Genomic DNA, 18,568 nt, shown 5'->3' with positions numbered 1-18,568 from the left:
GTTCGATTTATAAACCGTTGTGCGAAATCACAGGGCCCTTTGCTGGTTCGGCTGTACGAGGAACGTTGGGAGATAATTAACGAGGAGGTCTACTTCGATTTCGGAAGTCTGGTCGAACGATTTTATCGCGGATCTGCTATCTATCAACGAGATGTCTATGCCTAATTAGACATAGAATGTCTACCTTTCTCTCTCGTTGATAGATTACAAATGCTTTTATCTTTATAGGATCTTTCGATATGTAATCGTTCCAACAACATTTAAAATAAACATCCTTGTTCGACGAATCATTCGTTTGGAAGAAAATCAAATGACAACTACTTTTTTGTTTTATTTACTCGTTCAGCGAATCGATGTTACATCGCTTCGTAATTGTTTCCGAATATCTCGACGACGTCGTTTGGAAATTATTTGCAAAGATACGGTATACGCGAAGATTCGCGATTTTAGAAGATGATTGGAAGATTATAGGTTACGAAATTGATACGTCGAGAATTTATTGTGCAGCTCTTGAATGGAAATTAGCGGAGATGTAGGGAACGGAGTACGAAATAATGGTAGACCGTGGAATTAAGAACAATTTATAGTCGAAGTGAAATCAAGGAGGAACGTGTAACTAAGATTAATATGTCTGGGCATGCTTGCCCCGACTTCTCAATAGACGAGACCAACATATGGCGTTTTAAATTTGCAAGGACGATTGCATTTTTTGCAACTTCGAACGCTATGGTACAATATTATATAAAGCGACCAAACGATATCGTCGCGCGCTGCGCGCATTTATTTATTTAAACGAAGGTTACGATAAATAAATAAACGAAAATGCGCCAAAAATGTTGGTGGATCGTACGACGATTATGCTGGTTCATCGTCCGCGTGGATACAAATGAATTATTACTTCAACGAGTCTTCGTTATCGTCGACTCGTGCGATATTCGAAGCACAGGCTCTACCAATTTGTTTGCTACTTCGTCGTCGAACCTCGACGATGTTTGTAGGAAATCCTGGTTACCTTTACGTTATATAAATCATCTTGGGGATAAAACACGGGAAAACAAAATAATTCACTATAGCCGGACGCGTTTCGAGCCGTTCATTCCGTTCGAAATACGCGTAAGAAACTCGCTTCCTCGAGCTCCGTATCCTTTATGTAAATGCAGTCTAAATGTCAATTACTTAAATAACGCCTACAATATCGAATCACGAGTTACCAAACTGCCGTTGGAAGTCCACGCTTCAGGAAGTCGTTATGGATACGCGGTAACGCGAAGGAATTACGCGAGTTTAAGGCGAGACTGGCATTATTCCGCCACATGGTTGTAACCAGGAGCCGTTCGCCTTCCGCAGCGGTTTCAACGTGGCTCGTCCACGGCGGACAAGCCCTCCGAAATCCTGCGTTTTGCGAAAAATTCGGCCCCGAAACACCGGGGTTATCGCATTTGCATTTTCCTCCCACTTTCCAGACATCGATTGCTCCCGAGAAGTGGAGAACACTACACCCGAAGTGGGGCGTAGCGTCAAGGAGGCCGGCAGAGTAGGTCAGAGACAGCCAGGAAACTCGATCGAACGAAAGCATCGGCGGGCCGGTACTTGACCGTGAAAAATGGCCATGTGTTCGCGCGGAGAGGCCAGCCAACGGTGATCGCTGCTTTCCTGGCTCGGAGAAAGCTGCCTCTATCTCTTCACCTTCTAATCCGCGTTAAAACGCGTTCAGCAGCGACCAGCGTCGAAGCAAACAAAGGCGTCGCGTAATACGATTCGTAGACGTTGTCCGCGTCGAGGAAGAAATTTTGCAGCGTTATCGGCCGTTGGCACGAGTCACCCTCCGAATTTGTTAGGCCACGACAAGTTGTTGAAAATTGCCGAGACGAACGATCGCCGTCGTAAGAAACAAAGGCGGCTCTGTAAAGCATCGAACGCTGATCGAAACCGCGTAAATTCGTATTGCAATTCCCGTTAATTCTATTCAATTTTTACGCTTTTTCCAGATAAAATCGCATCGAACATCGATATTTTAGTTTACTCGTCCAAGGGTGTTTTTATCTTTTCGTCCCTGATCATAGATAAGCGGAAAATTTCTCGCGTCGTCTAATTTCTACTCGATCCGTTGTACGATCGAGTAGATCGAGTAACTTTCTCCGAGCCTGTCCTTAAAACTGATTCCTCTTTCGACGCGTTACCGTCTAAACAATAATTGTGTGGTCGCATTTCCTCGGACCACGCGCAGTTTTTACTCGAATATGGGATCGAGAAAAGAGATCCGGTCCATTTCCGTCATTTTTAAAGACAGAGAGAGAGAGAGAGAGAGAGAGAGAGAGAGTCGAACAGCGAGGAAGTTGCTAGCGGTAAGAAAAAAGTTGCGCTCGAAAGTTTCGGGGCAAAAAAAGAGCTTAATCGTTTCCAATTTTCGAGATGACCGAGACGTTACGTGGAAGCAAAGGGCTTCCCGGTTACGCAAGTGTCGGGTTATCACGGTGGTGACTTTAACGATGGAAAATGAGATTCAATTTGTAAAACGATTAGAAGACATCCAATCGTGGCCAGCCAACGTATCGCTTATTGTACCTGTAAAGTGTCGTTACATAATGTTATCGTTTACAACGAGCACGACACGCCGGTGAAACGTGTCAGCTGGCGATAAACAATGATTTCCGCGCTCTGGTTCGAGGAATTGTGTGTACGGTCGTACAGTTCTTTATTGCTATCGAGACTTTCTACGCGCTTCATTATCCCCGCGTACATCTCGCATCGTGCTCGTCCGTTTATACGACACGAGCGGCTTCGCAACCGCGGATAATATGGTCACCCGTATCGTCGGTAGTACGGAATATGTGTACACGTATGTGCCTGGAAGCATCGTTGTTTATTTAGTTGTTCATTTACATCCGACTACCGGAAGCCAAGCGCGACCGACGCGTACAGGAAAGTCTTTCCTTTACGACTCCCGAGTATCGACGCACGATCTTCGTTTCCTATTTTATCGCGCTTTAAACGAAAAGTGGGCCGCCGACGTTGGAATCGTCCAAGGAGTACATACCGCGAAAAGATTGCACGGTCGGACTTGTACCTCGTCCATGGACCGTGTGTACGTGTAATACGCGTGCTTTGTCCGAGTTTCGCGCGCATTTGGTGCATGTTTAGCGTACGCGTGTCTGTAGCGCGTGTGCGCCGATTCCAATTCCGGTGGCCCACTTTTCGTTTGAAACGCGAGGAAATATAATACAACGTTAAAAATATATATATATCTTTTTTCCCCAATAATTTCCTAATAATAAGTAAAAAAATAGTTGCGTAAAATTTAAACCAGCGACGTTAACTTGTTAAAATTATTACACATAGAAATCAAATTGTACTTGGCATTTATAATTTGCAGGTGATCGTAATATTTTTATTTCGCACGAAGATCCACGGTCTGCTTGTCGGTAACACGAGTCTCCTTCGCTCTACCACCAGTTTCAACATCGTGAAATAATATTTCGCAACTACAAAACATTCGTGTTCGAAGACGATGCTGTACCATTGAATTCGATCGGAAGCTTTTTACTAGGAGTTGCATTAACGATTGCGTATGCAGATTTTTATGTTAATAGAGATTACAAGGAAAAAACGATTTCTACATTTCAAATGAAATCGACGGAAAAATGACTCATCGACGAGCCAGATCCGACTCTGTACAAACTAATATTCTTTTCGAATCGAGTGGGGTAGAATCGTGGCGACGCAAGACCGATCGATACGCGTCGAAATATATTCAAAAGACGAGCGATTTTTCGATATTTAACATTTCCAAGGGAATTTGCAAGGGTCGACGCAGCGAAATTCGTCGTTGATCCTTTTCTACCGGTGGCGATGCGCGAGACGGAGTTGCATAAGGCGGCGGTTCGCAGCGACGCGAAGCGACGCCATAAGCGTCGCAATTATTTTGGCCCGTAGTCGGTTTCCCGCGAAAGCGTCCGGCGAACGACGACGCGACAGACATTCTTCTGTAACACAGCAGGAAGCGCAACCGGTTAGCAAATTGGCCAAGAGACTCGATAGCGGTGCGCGTTAGAACGCGCGGAGCATCGTGTCCTGTGTCCTATGTCCTATGTAAAACGGCGCGCGGACGCGCCACCCGATTTCCGAGGATGATGCAAACAGCCGCGCAGGGAAAGAAATACGCGAGAATACCTTGGCAAGTGTTACGCCGAGGGGCATGTCCCGGCGCACGTTCCATCGGGTGACACGTGGAGCATTATCGATCGTTGCCAGAATAGAAGGAGAGAGAATATAAACGATGGTATATGCGTACGCTGTTGATACGTTGTACGCGTGCTCTTCCGATGGCATCAACCTACCGATGCCCGCCTTCCACCTTTCGTAGCGTATGCCGGCAAATGAAATTCGAAGAAAGGAGGACCCAAGGCGGAGAAGTTTCGGGCTGGTTGACTAAATCCTTCGTTAACTTCGCGCGATCATCGTACCGCCTATCATAAATTTACATCGAATCGGGAGTCGGCGTGAAAATTAAAAACGTACGAAACAATTTATCGACCGTTCCCGATGTAGACTTCGAACAGTTGCAAAAACTATACTTTCTTACAAATCGATCGATCGCTCGAACAATCGAACAAGATCGTTGATAGTCGGATAATTTGAAAAAGTCGCCGAATCGATGGTCCACACCGAAAGGTTCGAAATCTCGAAACCGACGATCGATGCGATAGCAAGTTACCAAACGAATGTCCACAGCTGGTATTTCGATACGATAATCGATGCGACGAAAACTGAAAATAGCTTCGCGATCGAATCTATCGGAAATATGCTACGCCAATAATAGATCGTCCGAGATGTCGCTGCGCTTTCGCAGTTTCAATCTGGACAAAGAACGTCGTCGCTCGCGCGCGACCGACGCGGCCGTCAAAATGTTAACATTGGCATAAATCGAAAATTTCCGCCGAAGGTCTCGGAGTCGTGTCGTCGAATCCGACGCGTAGCGGTCCGAGCGTGCGAGCGTGTGCGCGCTCGCGCGCGCGCTCGACGGTGCCCGCCCGCTCGTGTTCCGGTGGATAACCCTGTATCTCAGCCGGCGGAGCAACAGCAGCACCGACACCAGCAACGACAGCACTCCGCGCCGATGAAGTACACGGCCGGGTGACCGACCTTTACGTAACGCTTGGCTGTTTGTGCCGGAACGGCCGACGTCCATTCGATCCAACGGCAATGTGTCGCCCGATGCAGCTGCAACGTGTCGGGAGGCAACGCGAAGACGCTGCCGCGACGCGTCGCACGCTTCTCCAAAATCTTCGAGTCGACGAAAAAGATGGGCAACATCGATGCGAGACCTTCGTTTTTATCGGAATCGGCACCTCGCGTTCGTCGAGCTTCCTGGCCGAAAAAATCTGCAGGGAGAATTACAAAAACCGAAGGGATCGTTGAAACGTTTAAAATGAAAAAAAGGTATACTTTCCTCTTATAGCTCCCGTAAATTCAAAGTCCTGTCCGTTTTCAATTATTCTTGCGAAATATTATATCTTTATATTTAGTCGACATCGTTGCCGTCGTTGACCAGTTAGCTGTTGCAATCTCTTTACGCACAGATTTCGTATATTTCCATTCGCGTACGCGCGTAACGGATAAAAGCTCTGTCGCGAACGAGTATCTCGGAATTCCGCTGGTATTTTTACGGCAACGCGTCGATCGGGTCGATCCGACGGACATCTGGATTTTGTCAGTCGGTCGTACGTTCCGAATCTTCGAGGGAAAAGATCGGTCTCGGCGTCGATCGTCGTTCGAGCTCCGTGTCAAAGATTAATTATCCAAGACTAATCATTGATTTCGAACGCAACGATGGTTACGGCATATCCGTTATATTTTTCGAACGAAAACAATTGACAGACTGCTATCGGCTACGATGGTTGACCGCTCCGCGAGGATAACTCTAAAAGCCGATAACTGCGCTGTGCGAACCTTTGTACGAACAGAGATTTTTACGCGTCGCGTATCCGTTCCCTCTAATTAGGCTTTCTACGAACAACGTTGAACAGAAGCGAATTTGTTTTACGCGTCGGCAATTATGATTTTAAACGCTTCGATAACGACGCGTCGCGTGGATCGCATGCGATCCGCGGTTAGACGTTGATCAGGGTTTCCTGAACGATCCAAGTAGATCCGAGCAGATCGAAACGAGGTAGACGCGCGTCTACGGTATCGGCAGATTATTCTACAACTGTACGAATCTGCAACAGAATACCGCAGCGTTCGTTCATGAAACGAAGTTGCATCGATCGCATTCGACGTCTCGTGCTCTCGCACAGCACGCCGACAAGGCTCGTCTCGTGCTTCTTTGTTTCGGGGTAACGCGTAGTAACTGCGTAGTTACGCGTGTATCCGCATATTTCAAATCTAAATCGTTCGAGACTTTCTTTAACGAAACAAGTTTTGGAACGCGAGATTTTTCTTTTTCTTTTTATTTTGTCGTTTCAACTAATTTCAATCGTTGAAAAAATATTTTTAGACACAAAGCAGTCCCTCGCGCATCTCGTACAAATTCCAGTCGCTGGGTTCAACGTGGAAAAAGTTATTCCGTTTCAAAAGGCGTTCGAACGCTTTCGCGAGTCACTGTACCATATGCAGTTTGTCCTTGATTCTAACGACTTCTTCCACCGCACGGTCTTGCACCGTTCCGCATTCTAATTTTCTAGTTACGTACAATGTTGGAATCCGGGCGTGCGAGCTAAATAAACTTATCGTTTCTCTCAAAAGATCCGTGAAACGTTTTATTTCCATATGTTGGTTATTTGGACCGAATCGATCGTTTAAAACGTGATATCGCGAACGCCTTCGCTGCCACGCGCGTTGCACTATTTTCAATCCTTTGCTACGAGATATTCGCGCGACGATTCGAACAAGCATGTATTCGCCTTTTATACTCGCGTCAATTACGAAAGAATTATAAACGAAACCGTTCTCGTGGTTAGCATCGACGAACAGAGTTCGATGAATCGGTTCGACTTGGCATCGGCGGTGATCGCGCGTGCCGGAAATTCGTCCTCGACCAAGCAAGGGCTTCTATCCGTGAAGGCAATGACATTGCTCGCAATGCCGCGATGCAGTCCCGCCTGCCTGCATCGGCTAATGCCGTCGCCTCTGGTTGCACCGTCCAAACTGCGCCGACCGAACCATGCGACGACGCGATGCGTGTTCGTAGCAACTGTTAAGTTGCAACGACTGTCCTTCGGCGGGCGTAAAGTTCGCGTAAAGTTCGATCGTGGGGTCGTACCCGGTTAACGATCTATAAACGACCCGATTTTTCAGAATTTCTTGGCACGAAATTCGTGGACTTCGTGTTCCGAACACGCGTACACCCTTCGTGCGCGCACACATGCTCCAATTACCGCGGATATTTCTGCAAAATAAAAATAAACATCTCTTTTCCGAATCGTTCCAACGAGTCGACGATAATACGATCATATTTTCGAATTGTATAAATGTTTCCGCTATTTTTGCATTCGATCTGTTCGTTTTTCTCATAAATTCGTAAAATCCGCGGCCCGATAATTGCATTCGCTCGGGAAGAGAATCAGTTTTGATAAAGTCATTTTTGATCAATCGAGAACGCGAGAAAGCATGCTCGCTGCTGCACCCGTGTGCACATTACTGTGAAGGGGAATGGATGCCATCGAAATTGCGACCGCGTACAGCCTATTTTGAGAAAGTTACAAGACCTCCAGAACGATTACAGGCATTCTGTAAAGACGAGTTTCTGGTAGCAGCGCATTTTATTTTACGCCATGCTGCGCGACGACCGATTTTCACCTAGAATAACATCTCTCGGAACCGTGACGCAATATTAATTCTGTTCACGGTTTAAAAATTTGGTGCATCGAAAGTCGATCGAGAGTTACCAACCAACCAACTTGCCAGTCCAATATTTCAAAAATATTCCGGTCCTTCGGATCGATGTTGAACAAATTATTCGCTCGCTGTAGCGTTGGACGAGACGCGTGATATAATATTGCAATTATACGAGTAATTGCCGAGTCGCGTAACATCGACCACGCGCGCGCGCGTACCGATATCTTTTTCTCTTTCGGATATATCGTAAAATTTGTACCGAAAATATTGTTTCCGATCGAACCGATTCAAAAGCGCTCGCGTAAAAGAAACCAGCGAACTTTTTTACCGTCGTCCATTGTTACGCAGAATCGCAGAAAACCATTCGTTCGAGTATCCCGGCATTACCGAAGTGGATGCGCATCGAGAACGATGGTCGTTTAATTCCACTCGCTGGTGCTTTATATAAGCCAATTAATTTCTCCGGTTTAATTTGACCGTACTAATTGCATGCTTTCGCTCGGGGAGATCGTCTCTCGTGTTTCTCGATTAGGCATGTCGCTCGAACGATTCGATTCGATTCGAAGGACATTCGATATTCCATGTACACGCACCGAGCACCATCGAAGGTCGAACCTACGAAAGGGAAAATTATTTAGCATGCGACACGCTTTTGGAATAAATTCAACGAGATCGACGACGTGTGTACGACGAGCGTGCGATATAGTCGAAAACGGCGAAAGATCTAAACGAATCATTTTTATGAAACAACACGCGTTGCTCGGTAGTTTAGCGTTAAAATGTCTTTCGTTCCTCTTCGGTTGGATAAATACGACGGAGGGTGTGATAGTACTTTGAATAAATTAAAAGCTCGTACACGGATTTCACCGATCTTAAAAGCCACAGGTGCTTCGTACTTTTTATCTCCGGTATGCGTATATTTTTGAAGAAGAAAAATAAAGGAACATCGTTCGTATATAGTAATTTTCCTAAAAGGTTTGGAAAATTCTTGGGAACGCGTGGAACGTATCAAAGCGCGAAACCTTTCCCTCGATTTAATCAGAGAGGAAAGGCTTTTCGCTAAAATACGAGGGACAGTTTTCTTGCCAACTAAACTCTCTTCCGCACCCCCTGCGCTCGCTGGAGGCAGTATTCCACCGGTGCTTTACGATCGTGTTTCTTCCTGTTTCAGCGCCAAACAGCCCACTCCATCTTAGCAACAGGGCTCACGTATTGCTTTTGCTGAATAGGCCTCAAGCGTCGCTCACCGATGCCGATCATGCGGTTAGGCTACGACCGGATTGGGGCAAGGTGAGAACATCCACTTTCGCGTAATACGGGCCTTCTTCCTTTGTCCGGAAGAATGTCCATCCATTTGGTCCATCGATGTCCATATCCTAATTTTTGTTTCGTCGTCTACAGGGCCACTACAGAAGAGGAGTAGCTTTGTCGGCACTGGGTAGGCACGAAGAAGCGCTGTTCGCCTTTTGCATCAGCGTTGCCATCGATAGGAATCCCCAAGCTGTACGCCACGAATTGATCAAGGTATACTAATTTCTACGTAGACGTAAATATTCGAGCATCGTACAAACAACGATCGCGTTTTTGCCTCTTTGCAAGAATCGCCGAGATAAATGGAACGTTGTTGCACGAAGAGAGACGATCGGAGTCCATCGGATACCCTTTACGTTGTCTACCGATTCTACGGTTGTTCGATAACTCGAATCTTAATCGTTTCGAAACTACTTGAAATTCTTATAGTAATGAAAAAAAACGAACGAGTTCGATCTATGTTTTCGAAAAAGTAACTCGCCGATTTGTATCCGATAACGTAAAGATCGTTGCACGAGAGAGACTGCGAACATTTATTCTAATTCTGTTATCGTCTCGAGCGTTGCACAAACTTTCGTAACCGAACGGTAGAAACGAGCGAAAGAGAAAGATAGAAACGCGTCGAGATATAGCACGGTGCAGAGTCACGAACGTGCACCGAACAGAAAACGTGCATAAAAGAAGTAGACGTCTGTGAACGATGGCATTTCCGGTACCGGTGCTGCTGGTATAGCTTAATGACGCGGCATGATAGTCGTCAGGTGAGTGACCCATGCCGGAGCAATGATAGCCACTCGCGAGTGCATAGATACGTTCTTCGAAGACGGCGTAGCGTCCGTTACGCGATACTCGCGCCCCTCTGTCTCATTTTCTGGACTCGTTTTCACGGTGAAAACAGAATCTTTTACGAACGATTTAACGAATTACGAATTAATTGGGTGTTACGAATTCTGGACGGCTATTCTCGCGGTTTCGACGAGCCGTCGGCATAGGCGGAATACGAATGGACGTAAGACGGGAATAAATAGTCCGCGATTGATTTTCACGAATGACAGGAAGCATCGGAGCAACCCGGCGGCGCGGCGATTCGATACCACGTTGTATGTATTATATAATATAATAAAGCCGCTACGTTGCCGGGGCCAGCATCCCGAGAACGAACAAATAACGGTCGGAATGGGACAAAAATATCGAGGGAATTTATTTCCCCGTTGGGCTCTGTCGCGGTGTTTCGATCGATGCGACGATCGCGCGTTCCAATAAGACTCCAGGTGAGTGACCCAAAGCTGGTCTACGCTTAACGCAAGGCCAGCGGCAATTACTCGCAACTCTATACGTTCGATCCTTCTACCCCTTGCCTTACGATTATAGTTCGTCGAAGGAACGCGCGTCTTCGGACAATTGAATTTAGCGCAACTCTATGCGAGAAGTGGTCGCAAAACATATCGATCGCGCTCTTCGATAACGCGTAACAAATGTTTTGCTTTGCTTGCCGTGTTTCGATTTTAATGTTAAGGCCGAAGCTATTGTAAGAAAATCGGCTATCGGATACCGCTGCCACGATACTCGCTATTTTTATATCAAATTTGCAGCTTACGGAGAACCCTGAAAGGAGGATCGCGTCTTTTACGTTACGCGTAATTAGCTCGGAATATCGATCGAGGAAATAAAACGCCATTTTACCTTCGTTTTATAAATCTTGGCTCGAAGGTTGAGTTTTGCATAACAAATTTCGTATGCGTGCGACACGAACGCTTCGTAGTATCCAAAACGAAAATCAAACGAATGTAAAAAGTACAAAATACCGAATGAATATTTAAAGATCGATCCGTTACAAGTTTCGATTTTATCTTTACCGATATATTAAACTTATCCGATATAATAATTTATACGAAATTAATAGTCATCGTTTCTAGCAGCTTTCTTTATTGTCCGTTCAACGTTTAGAACATTTGGAAGCGATAAAATACGGATAAACGTTTTTTAATATCGAACGTATACATGCGTCGACCGTATTTGTCGGACGCCTGTTGGGAACATTTCTAATTTTGTAACTCGTGCAGCGAATAAACATCGTATTTGCAAACTGTATTAAATCGGTAGCGTGTGAACAATTGTTCGAGTTTCGTGTACAAAGATATTTTCGAATAAATTAAATATCGATATTTGTGTTACGCTTTCGAGAGCGATCTAGAAAACGCACCCTTCGAAGCGAAGTTCGTTATTTTTATATGTTAACGTTGAAAAGAGATATCGAGATCGCCGCGATTACGAAACGTAGATTTCGACTTTTCAGTTTCGATTGTATCGTTTATTACAATTCCGAGAAATACTAAATTCTGTAGGGTGGGGGGGGGGGGGAGAGTTAATAGAGGACGAACGAGTAAGACAATATTTAATGGCGAAACGAGCCACGAAGATAATTTAATTCCGAACGTTCATTATGTAACAGAGAGCCTGCTGGAATCATTGACGCAAGTTGCACCGGTAGTTATGTAAGATCGAGGAATCATTCTTTTGGCGTAACGTTCGAGCTATGGGGAAAATAACGTTTGTCGCTTTCTTCCTATTAAAATATCCCTTTGTTTCGAACGAAACGTGTTACGAAGTTACGTAGGATGATAAGAATTTTACGCCGGTCGAATATCGATGGGACGCAAAATTCGCGTTCGCGAAGTAAATAAACGCTTCGAACGGTTCGACGAAATTTATCGAGTAAAAAAGAATATTACTTTCAAGGCACAACCGATACTATGGCAAAATTATAATGTGAAAAAAGAATAAGAAAAATGAATTTTCCATACTCGATCGAGGAGTGTCTCCGCAAGATTTTAACAGCGGTAACCGAAAACTCGGATTTTCGAAGCTGCGTCGCATTCTTCGCGAAGACACGATCGATACGCGTTTAAAATATACGGTAGATTACAATCTCGCCGCGTGCACAGTCGGCAATTTCCCTTTATACCCACGGCGGATGTAAATTCCAACGACATCGCATTTACATGGACATCATTGAGCAATCGAGCAGTACGAGTTTATGGTGTTAACAATATTCGCGAATGGACGTGCAAATCGTCGACAATACGGGACAGTGGCTTTCTCCTCGCGAATGCATTAGAATTACAAAAGACGTGGTTCCGTGTTGTTTTCAGGTGCTGTACAAAGTGCTGTCGGTCGGGCATCGTCGTTACAATGCGTCGTCCCGGGCTCCATATAATTTGTCGGAGGGTGCGTCGCGCACGAGAAGTCGGCATCAATTGATGAACCCGAAAAGAAATCGTCGCGCAGTTATTCAAGGTTCCGACTGCGAGGACAATAGCAGCGGCGGCGAGGAAGAATTCACGCAGGTATTCGATCGTCTTTCTAAATTCACGATATTTTTTTTACAATTTTTTTAGACAAACATAGAAACGAGAGAAAACTGGTCGTACGCGATGGTGCGAGAAAATAATTCAGATTCGAAGAAATTTGTATGCGAAAAAGCAAACGAAATCTTATTGGAGAGCGCGCGTGCGAACAGTCGATTGGCAGAACTTCGCGCGAGTACCAATAATAAGCTGGACACTTTGACAACGTCTGTCCTATTTTGCTTCGGTGAATAGCGAACAGCGAATAGCGAATAGCGAATAGCGAATAACGAATAGTACGTAATTAGTGGGAGAACTGTCGCGAGAAGAGGGCGCTCCGGTCAGTCTTCAATTTTCTAGGTCGGTAAGGCAGTAAGAACTTCGGCCAGAAAAGTCCATAACGAGTTTGGTCTATTTTTACACCTCGCCTTTGTATCGTTCACGGTGGACGGTTTAAAAATAGAATCGAATACGATAGAAACTATGTAACTAAGTAAGGAAAATGCTTTACACAGTCTTCCTTGCGACACGGAGTAAGGCGGTAAAGAACGAAGTCTTAGGTTATTTTGTCGTCGAGTTTATCGAAGTTTCGGTAAATTAAGAAAAGAACAACGGACTTGCAAAAACATGCAGCGTGGCACGATTGAAAAATTCCAAGACTCTCCCGATTTCGCCGATCGGTGTACCGAAAAGCGTGCTCGAAACGTCGACGGTAAGAAGATGCGGGAAATAAAGCAATCGTATATTCTTGCAGTTAACTCGTGCAATAGGATACAGTATTTTAATTACATCGTAACGATCGTCGCGATCGCGCGTTCGATACTTCGGATCGATTGATTTATTTCTACCGACGAGAGAGCAGTGCACTTGCTACAGAGTAATCGTATTATTACGACACGAGACTTCTTGTCACGGATACGCGCGCGTAATTAACAAGCAATTTGCAATTATTATGGATCGACGGAGTGGGGATAACGTAGAATCCGTAGTAATAATAAGCGCTCGCCACGGCGGAACTTATATAAATCCGGTATTTCAATCATCGCGGATCTCATGGCTGGTATTAACCGTTTTTTATCGCTCGACAACCGTTTCAATAATTGTTCTCCGCGTTTAATGATAAATCAACGCGTTAATAGGTTTTCCAATTGTCTAGATTTCGTATATAGATGCAGTCGTCGTTGTCGATTACGGCGGAGTTTTGCTTCCTGCTCGATCGTAGCAGCGAGAACAAAACGGTTCGAGCGGATTACTCGATCTCGAGTTTTCGTAAACCTATCGAGTAGCGCGAGTCTTTTCGGTGATGCGATCGACACTCGGACGTTATTCGACTATCCGATCGTCGGCGGTTCGCGTAAATTTTGTACACGTTTCGCGAAGATTTATAGTTAATTTCAATTTTCGCGTTGCTCGCGCGAATCCGAATTATTCGAAACTCGTGTATTTACGATCGGATATTAAGTTTACGACTTTGCGTCTTTCCATGTGTCGTCGAAACTAGTTCGAACAATAAGATATCGATAATCGCCTGTGTACGGGAAAGTGTTGTAACAGCGTTGGAAATGGTACGAGAATGGAAAAATTGAAAGAGGCTCGATGGCACGAGCGTCGAGGGAGCAAACGGCGTATCGAGAAATTAGGTTTGTACAAGATTTCTAGATTGCGTAACGCGATCCATTAAATCTTGCACAATCTCTCGGCGTGCCGTGGCGGATAAAAACGAATTGTATTTCAAAGAATAGGATCTCTACTCGTGTCAATCCCAATAATTTCAGATCAAAGTTCGCGCCTAATCCAATTATGCTTGTTGATTCATTGCAGACGGTTAGCAGGAGACTCTTGTCGACCGCAGCGCCACACAACGGCAAGCTGCAGGCTGGCCTGGATCGCGTGTACCAAGATATAGAAAAACTGAAAAGTGAGTCGTACGTGGAACGCGTAGCAAATTATTTGCAATATTTCGGATATTTCGTTTTGCTCCGAATAAGCGATAATATTGCAAACATTATTATTATTATCGGAAAGATGCTAACGGACAATGTATAACCGCGCGAACGATACCTTCCATTTTGCAGGACTCGAAACAAGGCCCGCCGAAATTCTTCTACCGCCCCTTTCTTGCGGCACTGCTGGCGAGTTGGATTGCATTCTCTGCTGTCGATTATTATGGAAACCCGTAACGACGCCCTGCGGGCACACGTATTGTTGGATGTGTCTGGATCGATGCTTGGACTACTCGTCGGTTTGTCCTTTATGCGTCACGTCTCTCGCCGATGTAAGTAACATTCGTATCCGTTAGCGATAGTTGCGTTAAACGTTCGTTCCTCGCGTTCGATTCGTTAACCGCGTTCAGGTTAACTTTAGGTTCCTCCTAGAATCCCAACCTCGGGTCAACGTTTCTCTCTCGGTTTCAAGATCTGTTAGAATTTTACGCGTTAATTCGTGACTCGGCCTCGGAAACGTGACTCGCGTTAGTCACGATTCGCTAATCCCGAAAGACGTGGAACGGCGGGCAACGCTTGTCCATAAAACAGCTGTATCGCTTCCTAGCGGTTAACGATTTTGCGGATTACAACGATTATATTATTGTTCGCGGTCGACACAGCTGTTGTCGGTAACTTCCGTGTTCGCGGCGACATTACCAATTGCTCTCGGCGAGCGTCTTTATCGGCGAGACGTTGAAGACATTTTTGCGGCGTACGATCTTACGTTTCGTCAACGAGTCGCAACCGTTTCCTCGTGAAAAAGAAACACGCGTAATTTCAAAGCGAACGCAGCGAATCGGTTCTAGGCGCGTACAGAGCGGTCCGAGCGTGTCCCGTCCGAAAAGGCGAGAGCCAGGGGAGGCGAAACGGTCCCGTTTCGCAAAGAAGTCACGAATCCTGTCGTCGAAATCTTTTCGAGCGAAAGCTTTTCTCGAGGACGAGACTTCTGCTCGACTAACCGGAGTGTCCTTTAACTCGCAGTACTTGGCCAGCAGCCAAAAGACGGTTACGGACTTTGTGGAGAGAGCTTTGAAGACCGTGGCACCGGCGGAGTACGCGTCGAGGGCGACCAGCCACCGATTGGAGCTCGCGCAGGGACTCGGCCTTTTGGACAGCGAACAGATCGCAGTGTTCGTTTGTACCACCGCGTTCCCTTGCGTCGCGTGTCCTCTCTTCGTCTACGAGCCCAGATACAGGCTGATGGTCAGGAGATGCGTGGAAAGCGGCGTTCGTCAATTTGGCATCGCGGCGTGTCTGAACAGGGAAGCGACGGGAACAAAGAGGTACGCGATCGTTCTATATTAATATTTGTTTTTGAACGCGACGATTATTCGACGTCGGACGCGATTCGATATTTACGAATCTTTCAGATACGCGGAATACGGCACCATGCTCGAGATTCGGGACAGGGTTCTGTTGAAAGACGGTTGCAGTATCCTCAGTACAGTCGGCGGAAGGAGATTCAGGGTTATCTCCGGGGGTGAAAGGGACGGCTACGATACCGCTCAAGTGGAATTCTTGAGGGACGCGATGGTACAGGAGGACCAACTGTTGAGCCTCTTGGAGCTACACGATAAGGTAGGACATTTACAGTAAGTCTTTGCTAAAATACAACTCTAATTACTACCGTATCGCGTTCGCCAACGCTTGCATTCGCGTCATTCGAATGTGTTCCAACTCGAATTAATCTTCTCCGAATCTGTTTTACGCTGCGCGTAAAATCCATCCACGGTTCGTCGTTGATATCGGAGACCGTTGCGTCGAGTAACAAGCGTTGCGCGAAGCAACGATAATTGCTCGAAAGAAACGAAAGGTTAACCGTAGCAGCGACCGTGTTCTACGATTCAAACGTACGTATTTGTTAAATAGAGGACGTGTTCGTTTCAGGTGCGAGCGAAGGGCAGGCGATGGTGGGACACGGTGTCGTCGTCGCAGCAATCCGAGATTCAACGGGTTTTCGGTCGGATGCCGGACACCGAAGAGGATTGGCCTCGTTTACCGGACGGGCCGTCCTGGACGTGGTGGTTGCTGGCGATTTTACCGTTGGGGCCGCAGCTGCAGGTAGGGATTCTCGGGACGACCAGCCTGGAAAAGCGATTGAGGGCCATCGAGAAGACCCTGGATCACATGGAGCAGAGGCAGTTGACGGTTGCTCCGGCGCCATCGGAGGAAACGACCACTTCCTCCAGTATATGCCGAGACGGGGGTGGTATCGCGGAGACGACGGTCTCCGTCATACAGCAGTCCTAAGACGAAAAATCATGTTCCTCGGGGACACATCGTTCAGAGATCGTTACGCCGCGGCGAACAAAGGGGATTCGACTTTCACTCGATGTACAAAGTACTTGTGACGTAGGTTATCGAAGATTGCCACTTTTTACTCGATATTTAATGTCCGGAAGCGGGGCGACGGGGGCTCCGCGGCTCGCGATCGGTCGGGTTTCCGGTCCTCGTCGACCTCCGGTCTTTCTTCTTACACTTAATCCCGTTGATTACGTTTTAATTCGAGTGCGCTCGGTACTCGCTAAACTTATGCATCCAAGCGCCTTATCGACGGAACGATAACGCGATTACGAAAGGCGGGGCACGCGGGTTTTACGGGGCACCGGATCGCGTTCGTCGCGATTCACGATTCGCGATTCGCGATTCGTTTCCACCTCGCGGAGATCGTGGCTCGTCCGACGGATCCGCTAAATCGTTTCACAAATATTTCTCTTTGCTCTCTCGATTTCATTCGTTTCTGCTTCTTAATAATTTTTTTATAATTTTCACAAAACTTAATTCCTTCCACGCCTATTTGAAACAACTTCCGCGCGTTCGCGTTTTAAAGTACGCCACGATCTTCGAGAGGACAATGGTTGGAACTTCCGGATGCGAACAGCGACGAGATCTCGGACTCTCCGCGTAAAACTCCCGAAGAATCGCGACGTTTAAATTTATGCTACCGTCTATTGAAAAATGAACGTTATTACGCGTATGTGTACACTTTGGTCTTGAAATCTACGTTTACCTATGAATTATCTATACGAATTGAGATAACTCGAGCAACAACCATTTATTTAATCCTGCATCGCATTTCTCGACGTAGAAATTCACGCTCGTCGTTGCTCAAACTCCCTACAGACTATAACGATCGCAGCGAACCTGTAAGTTTCATAGATTCATCGCGCCGAATCGACACGATGTTTCTGCGAATCTTCGAGTCGAAGTATCTTGCTGCTCGAGCGTACTCTGTTTCGACCAATAAAATCACACGTTTCGTGTACGTATCTCGCATTCGAAAGCTCCAACCGTAGGTAGAGAATATAATAGTGTAGCACGGGGCCCCGCATACGTCGGATAATCGGCGATTATTCGATCAGAAATTTGTCCCGTTCCAAAAAGTCACATATCCCGTACGAAAGTTATCGTTCGCCTCGGTAAGGCGTCGCGATTCTCTATGCGCTGTTGCAATACGCAAATCTGTTCTTCCAAAATAATCTATATACATATATCAATATGTATATACACACGTTTACGTATACATGTACCTACGAGCATGTAATACGACACGTTGCAATCAGAGGTACGCGCGTCGTTTCACGCTTACGTTTCGATCGTACCCCGACTTGAAATTTTGTACCTTCTAACGAATCGCGTGGATATACATATACTCGTACGCAGGGTGTCCTGTTCAAGTAGAGAAAACAAAAGTATCTCGTAAACGATCGAAGACGCGAACGATTTGTTATTTTAAGCGACGAATCGTGTGAACGGATTCATTGTATACATCGTAGTAGAGACATCTTTTTATACGTATAAAATTGCTGGAAACATTTCCCTTCGACCGTTTTCAATGATAGACCGCGACGGCGGTCGTTTATTCGCATCGCACAATGTCTCCATCTGCACCGAACAACAACTGTTCGAACAAGTTTGTTCGTATCTCGTATGGTTTACAAGATACGCGTTACCGCGGTTTAAACGGAACACTTTGTAGATACAACGAGCGAGGGTGTTGTATTTATAGTGAGTACGCTGAGAACGAAACGTTCGTAAAAAGGACGAAAGCGTTTATCGCGCTTGGACTAGAGAAATTTCATCGGACGT

General features: G+C 46.0%; 1 protein-coding gene across 3 annotated transcripts in view; it reads left to right on the top strand.

Annotated features, from left to right (window-relative positions):
• Positions 1-18,568, top strand: part of LOC117218480 (LON peptidase N-terminal domain and RING finger protein 3) — a 44,656-nt gene that overhangs the window by 25,163 nt on the left and 925 nt on the right. Inside the window, exons 2-9 of one of the 3 annotated variants that reach the window (XR_004489776.2) lie at positions 9,008-9,126; positions 9,238-9,360; positions 12,300-12,494; positions 14,316-14,412; positions 14,570-14,769; positions 15,461-15,762; positions 15,850-16,057; positions 16,367-16,831. Coding sequence is in view for 2 of the 3 variants with exons in the window: in XM_033466906.2 (XP_033322797.2) it covers positions 9,008-9,126; positions 9,238-9,360; positions 12,300-12,494; positions 14,316-14,412; positions 14,570-14,769; positions 15,461-15,762; positions 15,850-16,057; positions 16,367-16,729 (1,607 nt within the window). In the remaining variant the exon portion in view is untranslated. Of the gene's footprint in view, positions 1-9,007; positions 9,127-9,237; positions 9,361-12,299; positions 12,495-14,315; positions 14,413-14,569; positions 14,770-15,460; positions 15,763-15,849; positions 16,058-16,366; positions 18,297-18,568 lie in introns of those variants that run through there. The other 2 variants (XM_033466906.2, XM_076523320.1) reach the window with 2 other exon arrangements.

The sequence above is a fragment of the Megalopta genalis genome, chromosome 6, assembly GCF_051020955.1.
Source record: "Megalopta genalis isolate 19385.01 chromosome 6, iyMegGena1_principal, whole genome shotgun sequence".
In the NCBI taxonomy this organism is placed as follows: Eukaryota; Metazoa; Arthropoda; class Insecta; order Hymenoptera; family Halictidae; genus Megalopta; species Megalopta genalis.
Note: the sequence above shows the minus strand (reverse complement) of the source record. Positions and strands in the feature narration are given on the sequence as shown.